Source organism: Gnatocerus cornutus, chromosome 6 (genome assembly GCF_029298725.1).
Source record: "Gnatocerus cornutus isolate USDA-ARS CGAHR chromosome 6, icGnaCorn1.1, whole genome shotgun sequence".
Lineage (NCBI taxonomy): Eukaryota > Metazoa > Arthropoda > Insecta > Coleoptera > Tenebrionidae > Gnatocerus > Gnatocerus cornutus.
Window position 1 is genome coordinate 14,230,961 of NC_142238.1, and position 12,492 is coordinate 14,243,452.

General features: G+C 32.7%; 2 protein-coding genes across 5 annotated transcripts in view; both read left to right on the top strand.

Moving 5' to 3' along the window:
• Nucleotides 1–2,914: 2,914 nt before the first annotated feature.
• Nucleotides 2,915–8,038, top strand: LOC148173213 (ubiquitin-conjugating enzyme E2 Q2). Its single transcript, XM_088040236.1, has 6 exons — nucleotides 2,915–3,243; nucleotides 3,442–3,656; nucleotides 6,396–6,609; nucleotides 6,661–6,952; nucleotides 7,001–7,228; nucleotides 7,275–8,038. Exons 1-6 carry the CDS (start codon nucleotides 3,082–3,084, stop codon nucleotides 7,304–7,306), a joined length of 1,143 nt encoding a protein of 380 aa, XP_087896362.1. The 5' UTR covers nucleotides 2,915–3,081; the 3' UTR covers nucleotides 7,307–8,038.
• An 89-nt stretch (nucleotides 8,039–8,127) lies between these two features.
• The window catches only part of twin (CCR4-NOT transcription complex subunit 6-like twin), a 33,227-nt gene continuing 28,862 nt past the window's right edge, over nucleotides 8,128–12,492 (top strand). For 3 of the 4 annotated variants that reach the window (XM_088040207.1, XM_088040205.1, XM_088040208.1), the window contains exons 1-2: nucleotides 8,729–9,084; nucleotides 11,882–12,057. In XM_088040207.1, coding sequence (XP_087896333.1) covers nucleotides 8,744–9,084; nucleotides 11,882–12,057 — 517 coding nt within the window. In that variant the 5' untranslated portion in view covers nucleotides 8,729–8,743. Of the gene's footprint in view, nucleotides 8,262–8,728; nucleotides 9,085–11,881; nucleotides 12,058–12,492 lie in introns of those variants that run through there. The other variant, XM_088040206.1, reaches the window with a different exon arrangement.

The window sequence follows — 12,492 nt, forward strand, 5'->3', positions numbered from 1 at the left end:
AAACAATCGTCAGATCAGTGGCGTAGGTTTAATACTTTTGGAAGCACACTAAATTTCTGTCTTAAGATATCCTGCTGTGTCGCACTGTAGCCTTGCAGGTGTTAATATTATCTAAATGTTACTTATAATTTTTATAAACTTGTTGAATATATCCTTTGATTTATACTGTCTGCAACAGTGCTTGAGAAATGTGCACTCTGGAGATCAACGTGTGAGATTTAAGCACTAACCTTGATAGTGTGGTTGCAGGAAATGTACGTGAACAAATGTGAAATGTTAAAGAAGTTTCAGCAATTAACAAATTGTACCTTGAAATGGCAAACAGTTGGTTGGATTTCTGGGATTATACGAGATACTAAATTTAAAAAGGTTTTTTTGAAATTAAATGAAATCTGTTTGTTCTATTATTTCGCAAATTGACGTCATTATCTAGCGTTTTATCTGATTTAAAGATAGAATTTTTGGCTCGTTTCAAAAACATTTTTAAAAGTTGTCACTTTAGTTTTATAGTTTTGTGATTTGGTACAGTTTGACTTGATTGGCATGAAAACTCGAGAATTCTAAATTCTATTCTAAAAATGTTTATTTTGTATTCCTTTTAAATTTTTAAAAAATTAGTTTGTTTTTTACTATTTTATAGTTTGATAGAATAAATATTTTAAAAATAATTGTCTCGAAATTTGTTTTTTTTTACTAAAATTTGACATTTTTTACAGAGCGAACGATAAGCTTTTTTTTCAATTTTTTTTCTCAAAAACTGCAAATGATGGAAAATTGAATTTTTGGAGTAAAATGTATGCGATTTATAAGACGAATCGAATAAATATTTTGGTATTTTGGTGAAATTTTTGGTTACAGATATTGTGCTTTGAAAAAAATTTGCTCAACAAAGTTATTTATAGTACAAGAGTTTAAGACAACATTTTGTTCACACAAAAATATTTAAAAACAAGAACGTAGTTCCAACGTTCAATATTCTCAAATGGAGAAAGCGTGATTAAAACACGAATGTAATATAACGTTTTATCCACAATTACAATCTCAAATTATTCGAAATTATAAAAAGTTTCGTGTGTTTCGTGACATGATTTCCGTGATTTGTAACAGTGAAATAAACTTTAATTCACTAATGGAAACAATGTTAAACTAACTTTTAAACTAACTTAACTAAAACAGTTAAAAATGTGTCGATTTAAATAGCTATTTTACAAATTGCAAGTATTAAAAAAAACGGTTTTTACAGACTCATCGTTGCTGTTTACCGATTACAGAACAGCAGATGATTGAGTCCGCAAAAACTTTTTATGTACGTGTTATAAACAACATTTTTTAATTAAAGTCATGTAACCATCAGTTTGTTTAAAATAAACATTACTTTTTTGCGTAAAATGCAAAATCCTGAAAAAATTACCGAAAACGCGAAGAGCATTGTTCGAATTTTTCCAAACCTATTTTTGTATACTCATTGATGAACCTATTTATTATATTAAATGAAATTGTATTGAAAACTATGCCTTATTAATTGTCATGGCAACTTTTTGGAATTGAGTCCGAAAACGACTTACTTTAGGAACTTAAATGAGTCCGTAAAATGTCTAGTTTTGGAACCGTATAGGTACTAAAAAGTTAATAATATTTGTAAACATTGGAATAAAAAAGTGAAATTCTGGGTGTCCATCGTATCATTTGTATTTTTTGAGAACCACACTGTATAATTTTATTAGATTAATAATCCTAGAGTTACAGGCTTTAATCAAAAGTTTCGAAACTTTTTTGTCGTGACTGTCAGTTTGTCTATAATTTTAATTTTTATCTTTAGTTAATAAGCTATAAGAACATAGAAACTAAACCTGAAATATAAAGTAAAAAAAAATAATGTTTTAATGTTGATTTTTTTATTTTAAATTGATTTTTTGAACAGAAAATGGGATTTTGAGTAAGTAAAACGAAAACCTACTTAGTAGTCGCGAAATTCTTTCCCCATTTTGGTTTTTATATCTAAATGGCGGCAATTTGGAAAACTTAGTGGAACATTAAGATTCTGTTACTGTTGTTACAGCAAGAAGCAAAGTCATAATGGCTTTACAGGCTTTTAACCAAAAAGAAATCTATGGACTTGTTTGCTTTGATGATACGGCGCCTGTAATACCCAGAACCAGACTCAATTAGTACAAATAAAATAATGCCAAGTTCGAGCGACGAAGGAATTGAACACCATCAAACTTTCGGTGGATGATTGACCTCTATAAAGTCGATTTTTTCCCATGAGAGCTTCAAAAAATGGTGAACTTTTTTAGGAAACGATATTAATCGTCCTTCACCCATACATTTAGGCCACGCAAGACCACAAGTGACGTCATTCTTCTGCTTATGGATTTATGTGACCATAGCTGTGTATGAGATTTATTTACACAGATAAAGACTGGGGACGCATTGTGATTTGTGAGGTGCATATTAAAATCTGCCAGATGTTTTTTTGTACTGGGATATTGGCGGTATTTATTAAAATCGAACGTCCAGGGAATATTTTATACCTGCATCTTCAACCCTCTTTCACTTCTTTCTTCTCCCTTTATTTATGTCAGTGTATAGCAAGATTTATTACTTAGAAAATAGTCTTTTGTTAACCTCGAGCTAAATTTCGTTCGTAATTCACATATTAAACGATTTCCACAATATTGCAAAATTTCAGTCAAGCTCAAGGCTGAAAAATAGAAATTTTGTGAAAACCCAAACAAATGAATTGACCTTATTTTTTCACAATGACAAATTAAGGGAAAAATGGTTATAAAAAGTTGTGCCCAAAAGTAGCTTTAAATGGTCCGTGTTTTGAAATCTAAAAAAATCCCAGAAATGAAAGCAAAAAAAGACGGTCCCGTTAATTCAATACAAATTGGGAGCGCGAATCGTGCCGAAGTGCCGCGGTTTTACCCGAACGAATCTTTTCTCAACCAAGTGAAGTCAGCAGCCATCTTGGTATGTCCAGGGAGTGAACAGTTATAAAACATTAGTGTTAAAATTGTGCTCTTTAAAAAAATCTTCAAGTAATTAGGGGCTCTAAATTGATAGTTAGTGAGCCTTATGGCGTGTTTAAATACTTTGAAACAAGAAATAAGAACATTAGAAGGATTCTTTTCGAAAAACCATGAACGATTTCAGATCGTGTCCGCGAGTGTTGATGAGCTGAGTTGTAGATTTATAGGAAAAAACGGCAAAAAATACGAAATTCACGCGAACATCACGGTAAGGCTTAGTTTAAGAAAGATCCTAGTTGTGAAAAAGTGGCTCAATTTTGTGAAATTCACTGCCACAGACGATAACAAAGAGTATTTCCATCTTTGTTGCTTTTTTTTGACATTTAACATATGTAGGCTAAAAACAAACAGCTGAAGTACTGTACTAGATGTCCTCTTTCATGGTTCTCACACAAAACCATTGCAGGAAACCTACCCATCTGTGCCCCCTGTGTGGTTCGCCGATTCCGAAGAAACTAGTATTACAAATGCTGTGCAGATATTAAGTAACACTGAAGGTTTAGACAACCATGTCCTCCACCAAGTTTCGATACTTCTTAGGGAACTATGTCGTTTACACGCCGTCCCTGAGCCACCTGATTTAGATAGGCTGCATATTCCAGATCCACAAACAACAAATCGGTAAATAATCTTGTACTCAGTTGACCACCTTGCCATTTTTCATGCATACAAGTGTCAACAGTCATATCACGTTGTTTACACTGCTGGGATTATAATAGAACGGAATTTATCTTAAAGGCTAGTAAGGGCAGATGAATAAGTGCCAATTCTTTGTATTGATTACAATGTTATCAGTTAAATGGAAATCCATCAACTACAATACAGAGCATGTTATGTTATCACAAATGTAAAAACTTGGACGTACCTTGAAGGAACAGGTGCAGTTTTGTAGATTTAAACAAACAACGTTATTATTTTTAACCTAAATTTTAAGGTGTGGTGAACCTGTTTCGCTTAATTAACAAAATCATCTTTATTTAAACGGAATTTACCTAATTGCATAGTTTCGGAATTATTTCAGGTTATGGTAGGCTTGTCTGCATTTTAAATTTAAATGTTTTATTGTTTTTATTCAAAACAGGATTGATTTTTAAATTTCGCGCCTTACTGTTTTAGTTATAAGGTCCTTTAAAAAAAAACAACACGTCGCTCTCCCACTAGTGACTTTTTGGGGAGAAAATCAAATAATTAGGTTAGTTTCCTAATTGACAATTTGATTACACAAAACGGCCTTTCAGGCTGTGCCGAGTCTTCACTATTATTTAATCCTTTGATTTGCAATCCAATAGGCTGTAAAAGAAACGTTTTTAACGGAAACAATGCGTCATTTTCTGAAATGTCACTAATTTGACATTTTGTTTTCTCACCAAAAATCTCCCTAGACAACGTTGCCGGTTGTAATATAGGAGATTGCGATGTTGGTGGTTTAAAAAAACAGACTGTAACAAAATCACTAGAATTGACGATGACAGTCTGCATTCAACTGGATGTCACACTGACCCAAATGTGAGGTTACGGTTGTCACCATAATTTTTTAACTCTTCATTCTTCAACTATTTGTTCATTGATTTTAATTATATCAGAAAACAGACAAATTTTTATATTTTTAGTTTATTAAAAAACGACACTCAAAATGATCTCTAAAAACTTTTGATCGCAAGTGTACATGTCAGTAATTTAAATTTTATTACCAAAATTAACGGCGCGAAATTTGAATGTTTACACTTTTACATCGATTTTTTTTCTAATTGACGGAGCGAGCTTAACTTTAAATTGTTTACTATATTCATATTCATTATTTGAAATGGTTTTACAGCCAGATAATGGGTGAAAATTGGTAGCAAGCGGTTTAAAAAAGACAGTTATTTGTGGTTATGCAAATTGTGCCTTAAGCTCTAAAGAAAGAATTTTAACAGGTTCAGTTATTTATTATATGGGTGGAACAAATTTTTAGAGACTTCATTTCAATGCAGAAGTTTGTGTTTTTGGTCAATTTAGAATTGTGGTGGTTTTTCAGTCCCAAATCTCTTTTTTTTGTGGACACCAGGAGTAATGTTACCTAATAAACTTTAAAAAATTCGTTCTTTAGCGGGATGACTCAGAAGTTGAAGACGAATGGTAGTTTTTACATAATTTTGGTTGACCCACCTTTTGATTTTTAGCTTTTATACTTATTATTTAAACATTCTCTTATTTGTAAAAAACAGTTTCCTTCTTATCTAATGTACTATTTTGTATTGGCGTTCAATTTTTTGCTGCATGCTAATTTATTGTAGGTTTACATGAAAAATGGATTTGTAATCTACATAATACGATTAAAGCAACCGCACTTTTTTAATTAATTTTATGATTGATTATTAAATCGATTAGTTCGAATATGATCCTATATTAATAAATATTTTTAGTACCAGGGCATTGAGCTTTTTAAATAGCTGCGTATTATAGATTATATTATAATTATAATTTTATTATACTATACATCATAATAGGATATCCTAACATAACAAATATTGAGTTTGTCGAATCGCAATAAATGATTCACCCACAAATTGTTATCGCTAAGTTCAGGACAAGTAAATTTACTTTCAAGGTCGTATCCGCGTATTTAAGTCCAATAAAATGCAAATGCCCAATGTTATTGTAAAAATTGCCTTTGCTTATTGAGGCCAAGCAGGTACTTTTTTGATATTACCTATAAACCAGTTCCCACAATAAGAGCTCCACTGGGAAAAGAATTTTGAAACTACATTTCGCTTCATTGTTGCATTGTTTATTGATATTTTAAAGAGGAAATGCCTTTATAATATTGATTTTGTTGGCAGGAAAAACGACTTTAAAATTAATTATTTAGTAGTAATGTCGTCTTGTTATTTCAGATAACATAGTTGAAATGTTAAGACTAACATACGCAAATGTTGTTTGTACACTACTGCTAACGGAGAATTGTTTTCCAAGGATTTTCGTGATAATATGTGCTTCTAAAACAGGCATAGTTGATTAGAAATGTACATTTAGAATGAAGGCACTTGGTATTTGTTGTAAGCTAATTTTAAATGAAAAACGATTTGCCAACTTTTCCGTTACACTTTAATTTTAACTTAAATACTTTGTATTGAAATATTGCAAGGCGCAAATGTGTTTATATTTTTATTACTCCAAAGTAGTTTCGTGCCGAACTATACTCTCACGATTTATTTTTAATGTATTTCGTAATAGAACAGAATTTTGAAATAAAACAAATTTTATTCATTTTATTCATTTTTATGTACTTTTGTGAGAAAAATTTAGTTCTACTTTCAACGTGACGTTACATCTTTGTCTTATATTGTCATAATCTTTAGTATTTTGTATCATGTCCAGGATAAGTGCTGCTGACGAGTTGATGGAAGATGAGGGCCTTGACAGTGACGCTGAAGGCGACATCGCCGACAGCGACGCAGAAGAAGATAGTGACGCCGATGAAGATTTGGCTATGGAAATGGAAGACAGCCGACCGAAAGCTGACGAGATGGGTGTTGAACATTTGGCCACTTTAGAACGCTTAAGACAAAACCAAAGGCAGGAATATTTAAAAGTAAAGTCTCTTCATTGTGTTCGTTATATTTTACTAATTGATGTTGTGCAGGGATCCGTCTCGGGCTCGGTGCAAGCGACAGATCGTCTTATGAAAGAACTTAGGGATATATACAGATCTGAATCTTTCAAAAATAAGATGTACCAGATTGAACTGGTAAACGAATCGCTTTACGAATGGAATATCCGTTTGATGGCAGTAGATCCAGATAGTCCCTTAAGTCACGATCTACAAATGTTGAAAGAAAAGGAAGGCAAAGACGCCATTTTACTCAACATGCTCTTCAAAGATACTTATCCATTTGAACCGCCATTTGTAAGAGTGGTACATCCAATTATCTCAGGTTTGCTCTTGTTGATCTAAAGAAACACCGAATAAATTGCTGTTTTAGGAGGTTACGTCTTAGTTGGAGGGGCGATATGCATGGAATTGTTAACGAAACAAGGCTGGTCAAGTGCGTACACCGTCGAAGCTGTAATAATGCAGATTTCCGCGACGTTAGTGAAAGGTAAAGCGCGCATTCAGTTTGGAACACCAAAAGTTTGCTCCCAAGGACAATACAGCCTCGCGCGTGCTCAGCAAAGTTTTAAATCTCTTGTACAAATTCACGAAAAAAACGGTGAGGTATTCAAACAATGAAACTATCATAAAATCTTGCGTTTTAGGTTGGTTTACGCCCCCGAAGGAGGATGGTTAATTCAAGACTGTGCCAATATATATTTATCCTTCTTATTTAAAAATAATGTACCCACACATCATTTGATGCCTGTTTTGTTAATTTGGAGGATTTTTCTTCAAAACTTATATCTTAGTGCCTACACATCTTTTGTTTCTCTAAATCAAGAAGATTACGATTTTCATTCCAAATTGTGTTTTATATTAGACGAGTAGAGTTGTACATTGGTTCAATATTACGTTTTGCAAAATTCGATTTTGTTGTGTAGCCAAGGTATAGTAATGAGTGATTGTTTGATGGAGACTGTGATGTTATTTCATGTTTTATTTTCATAATTCAGTTATTTGGCTCTGTGGGCCGCTAAGATTCTTTGACGAAATTTAAACTGTTTGTAATTGTTTCATGTGCAATTACGGATTTTGTGAAATTCACCACGTTAATTTTGATTATAGCATGACTAAGTGAATGTGATGAAGACTCATTGGCATGGAATATCGTTTTTTCTAGTTTCTCCACATAGTACTAAGGTTATTATCCATTTACATTTTTCATGTTTTGTACAAAAAATGGTAGATTAACCTTAGTTGATGTTTCCATACTTATTTCCTAGTTTAAAGTTAGTGTTACTTTAATTTAATTGGCAGCAAATGTATTTTATATGACTATGTATTCTGTTTGCTGTAACTTCACTCTTAAAACAGTATGTGAGTCTGTGCTTTTAGTTCATAAGGTCAATAAACTATTATTATAAAATCCAATTTTTTTTTGCTGCGAAAATAACGTATTATTGGTTGCATACCCATGAATTATCAAGATGACAGCTTGTCTGTCAAAACAGGGAATTTTGTTATGTCAAAGCAGTTGCCTACCCTGAAATCTGGCTTTTTATGGAGAAGTTGTGTATAAAGTGAATATCCCGAAAAAAGTTATTTGTACATATCTCCGCTATTTATAATTAATTAAGGAGTAGATGAAGGTAATTAGTGCATAGTTTGAAACGTATTTTCATTAAATTAGCGAGCTAAAAGCGTATTTTATCGCCAAAGCGGCTGCCTGTCTATCCCTGTTGATGTCTTCTACAGTTAACAATTTCGTGCGTCATGCCATTCGTTTTGTAAGTAAACGGAATAAAACCGATCAACAACACGAAAAAACGTAACGATTATCGTGTTTTCTCATCATTTTGATGACTAAAAAGACAACAAATATGACAGGCGGTTCGTTACAATAGCCAAGTTCTTCAGGCTTCCCTTGTTTACAGGGTCATCAAGAGTTTGTTGAACTTTACCGTTTTAACGAAATTGTGGCGTTTGCAAATGAAAATGCTTATCGCAAACTTAATTTAGGCACAAAAATCATTGATTCAAGCCACCAAAGTTGTAAACAAGTGATTGTGGCTGTAACAATGACATTAGTCAAAATTCCAGTGCTTGAATTAATTTCAATTCCCAACTAAAAATGTGTTTTCCCGTTCTAGGATATATTATGCCACGCAATTCTAAGGACAGCAAGTATGAGAACAATGGTTCTAATAGAAGAACTCACACCTACATGTCTGCTGAAGATCAAGCGGCTGGTAAAAAGTCATTTTGGACAGAATTGGAGATAACAGGGACTATACGAAATCTAAGCCCAAACCTCTTTCAAATGACCCACCTTACAGCATTATATTTAAAAAACAATTCCCTGCAACGATTGCCACCTGATATTTGCCAGCTCGTAAACTTGAGGAAGCTAGATTTGTCATCCAATAAGTTGCGCTCGCTGCCTGCAGAGCTAGGAGAACTTATACAACTCAGGTGAGCCCCTCTGACCAAGATCTGTGTTTACAACAGGCGTATCAAAGTCTATATTTTTAGATTTTATTTATATTGTTGCAAAAACAATGTTTTAGCCACAGATTGGAATGTAAACACACTTGAAATAAAATTATCGTAAAATGTTATAAGGGTGACCTAGGCCAAGGCATTCACTAGATAATTAAAATGGCCATTTTTCACACAAATGTAGTGCGATAACGATATTTACATCATTTTTGTAAAAAAGCCTTGTAAACACGATAACATTACATAGGTTTGGCAGATAACAGTGATCAGGTCTTTGAAGTGTTTACAAAGCCAGAAATTGAATTATTTAGGAAGCTGAATTTACAGAATTGTCCTTTTATTATGTTACAAAATTTGTTTTTATTGTTGTGTAAACAGAATAGTGTGATAATTACGTTTTTGTTGATACAAAACCGGTCGTTTATTCAGAAATTTCGTAAACATGTTATTGGTTTTGTAGACACGAAGCAGTTTTTTTTTTGAGGACTCACGGCATCAAGAATTGGGGAAATGCTTCAATTAACACAATTTAAAGAATTTAATGATTACAGCTTTTATAGTTTGTCTTGTTCGCAATTTAATTGCAAGTAAGCAATATATCATTACACAATTTATAAATTACATTTTTTTAGTATGTTAACAGGTAGGTATGGACGTAACACATTGGGTAATTAGTATAGCACACTAAATTTACATATTTCTATTGACATTCAATGCATATGTAAAATGGTTTATTGAATAATAACTAAATGTCTTGTAATCATGATTTTGCAAGACCACAGATAATCGCTGTGATTTTTGTGGCATAACCAGATATGGATAAATTACTATAGAATTCCTGGATAATTGTGGATCAGTAATTACTATAGAGTGGATAATACGTAAAAAATAAAATGTCTGTGACCATATTTATCTATCATATTATCCCACAATATGCAATTTCTTATGTAGATTCCTATTTTTTTTTTGGATTAGAGTGCATGATGCTGTGAATTTTATTTTCTCTAGACTTTCCTGATGCTTTCTATGTTCTTTGAATCATACGACTCATTCGGTTTCTATAAAATTTGCCTTATTTGGATCTTCTAGTTTCAAAATTTTACGGTCTATCGAATTCTATAATTTTTTTGAGTCCTTAAAATGGTATTCTAGTGACAATCGTTTTTCTAGGATTCTCTTTAAATTTTACACAAATATTGGCTAGAGGCTCAATAGCAATACCCCAAATTTTTTAATTGAACTTCTGTACAGTTTTAGGAAAAATCGTATATAAATTTAAGAAAAAAAAAAATTTTCTCCGTTATAATTTTAACAATTTCATGGAAAATTATACATTAATATTAACATTAAAAGAAACCTAGTGGTCGAAATGTATTTTTAAATTGGATGGACTTCCTCAGTAGCTAGGTATTGCTTAGAAAAATTTATAATTGTAGAATCTAGCTATTTCTGTAACCTTAGGAAAAGGGTTCTTCTAGTTTTTAAGATTCTTCAGATTTTTCAAACCTGTTTGATCCTTTCAATGTCGTTCATCTTTCCTCAGATGAATCCTCCAGATTTTCGGAATCATTTCAATGCCTTTGATTCTTCTGTTTCGTTGAACTGTTTGGATTTTTTAGCATTTTTACATGCTTCGAAAAGCTTCTGAGAAAATGAAAATTTTAGAGTTAGTTGGCCGATTTTTTTTCTCAAAAAGAACTCAAAAATCACAAGTACTTGTTCGGCAAATTGAAAATTTTCTAATTGGCGTGGAATATAAAAACTCGGTGTATAATTTGAGTGAGAATTTGCGACCTCAGGTCACTGTTCTTTGCTATTTGCTCAGTGTTATCGTGTTTATATGCTAATTGGTAGTTCTTTAGTTTTGGCTAAAATTGTCCCAAGCCCATTACAATTTTAAATTTATCTTAGTTAAAAGCATCCAAAGGAATAATCTAGATCTTGTTATTTACAACGCTTTTCATTTTCTATAAATAACCAATTTTTAATATTAGACTGCTGAAAAAATGCTGTTTTGTGGCAAAATTCACCTTTTCGTCCGACCATAAAATGACTAGTCATGGAAGTCAAACAAATGGCCTTAAATTAATACATAACTCCAAAACGCGAAGGTTATCTTCGACGCTATTCTAGTTTTTTAGTTTACTCGCTGATGCAGTAAAACCGCAAAATTTTGTCACCAAAATGGAGGTTAGTATTTATAGAGAGATTTTTACACTTTAATCTAATATTTGCATTGATAACAACCTCGACAATTTGATTTATTTTACCGGATCTAGACCGTATTTAGAAATGTGAAGTCAATTCCAATTTATATTCACAACGATCCACGTGATTTATTTGTCGTCATAAAAATGTAAAACTTGAAGCGACACTATACGATGCATATTTATTAGGCCCGCTCTTTACACTCAATGAATTTTTGGTTGCATTTTCCGTGTTAAATTGAATGCTAAGTTGTAGATCCTTGTAGGGTCATGCCTATTTTCAGCAGCTCGAAAAAACCTCTGAATCACGTAATTGTTTTTCTGTCAGCAACGAAAATGAAAAGTGTAATTTTTATAGCCGTCTTTTTTTTGTGGGCCTGCTAAAGACAACTTATATAACATCACGTTTTCTTCTCTTTTTTCAAACCCTGCGTTATAAGACCTTCATCTCCTTCCTAACAAGTCCCTTCGTAACCTTCCCAGCGCAGCCCGGAGTGTAAGTCCCTTGTAATTCATATTAAAGTAATAATCCCTTTTTGTAAGTATAAACTTTGATGTTTCAGGGAACTGCAATTGAGTCATAACCAATTAAGGATTCTGCCATATGAACTGGGGAAGCTGTTTAATCTCATAGTTCTCGGTTTAGTAGGAAATCCACTCAGTAAAGACATCATGAACATTTATGCTGAGCCCAATGGGACACACAAGTTGTTGACTTTCATGTTAGACAACCTTCAAGGTAGGATTTTTAAAGTTGTCACCTCGGTGGAGATAATGCATTCACGGCGTTTTTGTTGAGGGTAGACAGCTGATTGACGTGATAGATGGTCTCACAACGCGCGCTTTTAATGGGGGAAGGTTTCAAAAACGTCGTGAACGTATTGTTCCTTCCTGAAAGCAAATATCTGTTATTATTTAAAATATTGCTTATTGCCCCATCTTCCTGAATGCGAGTTTTAATGTAGCTTTCTCTTGTGGTTGCGCTACCATAACGATCGCAATTACACTCATATTTACAGGATACTGTTGAGTGAAAGCCAACCATAAAAATCGGACTACTTGCGGTTGGATATTGTTTTAAAGACTTGTGCATGACAATAATCAGTGACGAAATTCGTCCCACGTAAAAAAGCCACTGTCTTTTGTTGACATTTAGTGGAATAATGATGGTATC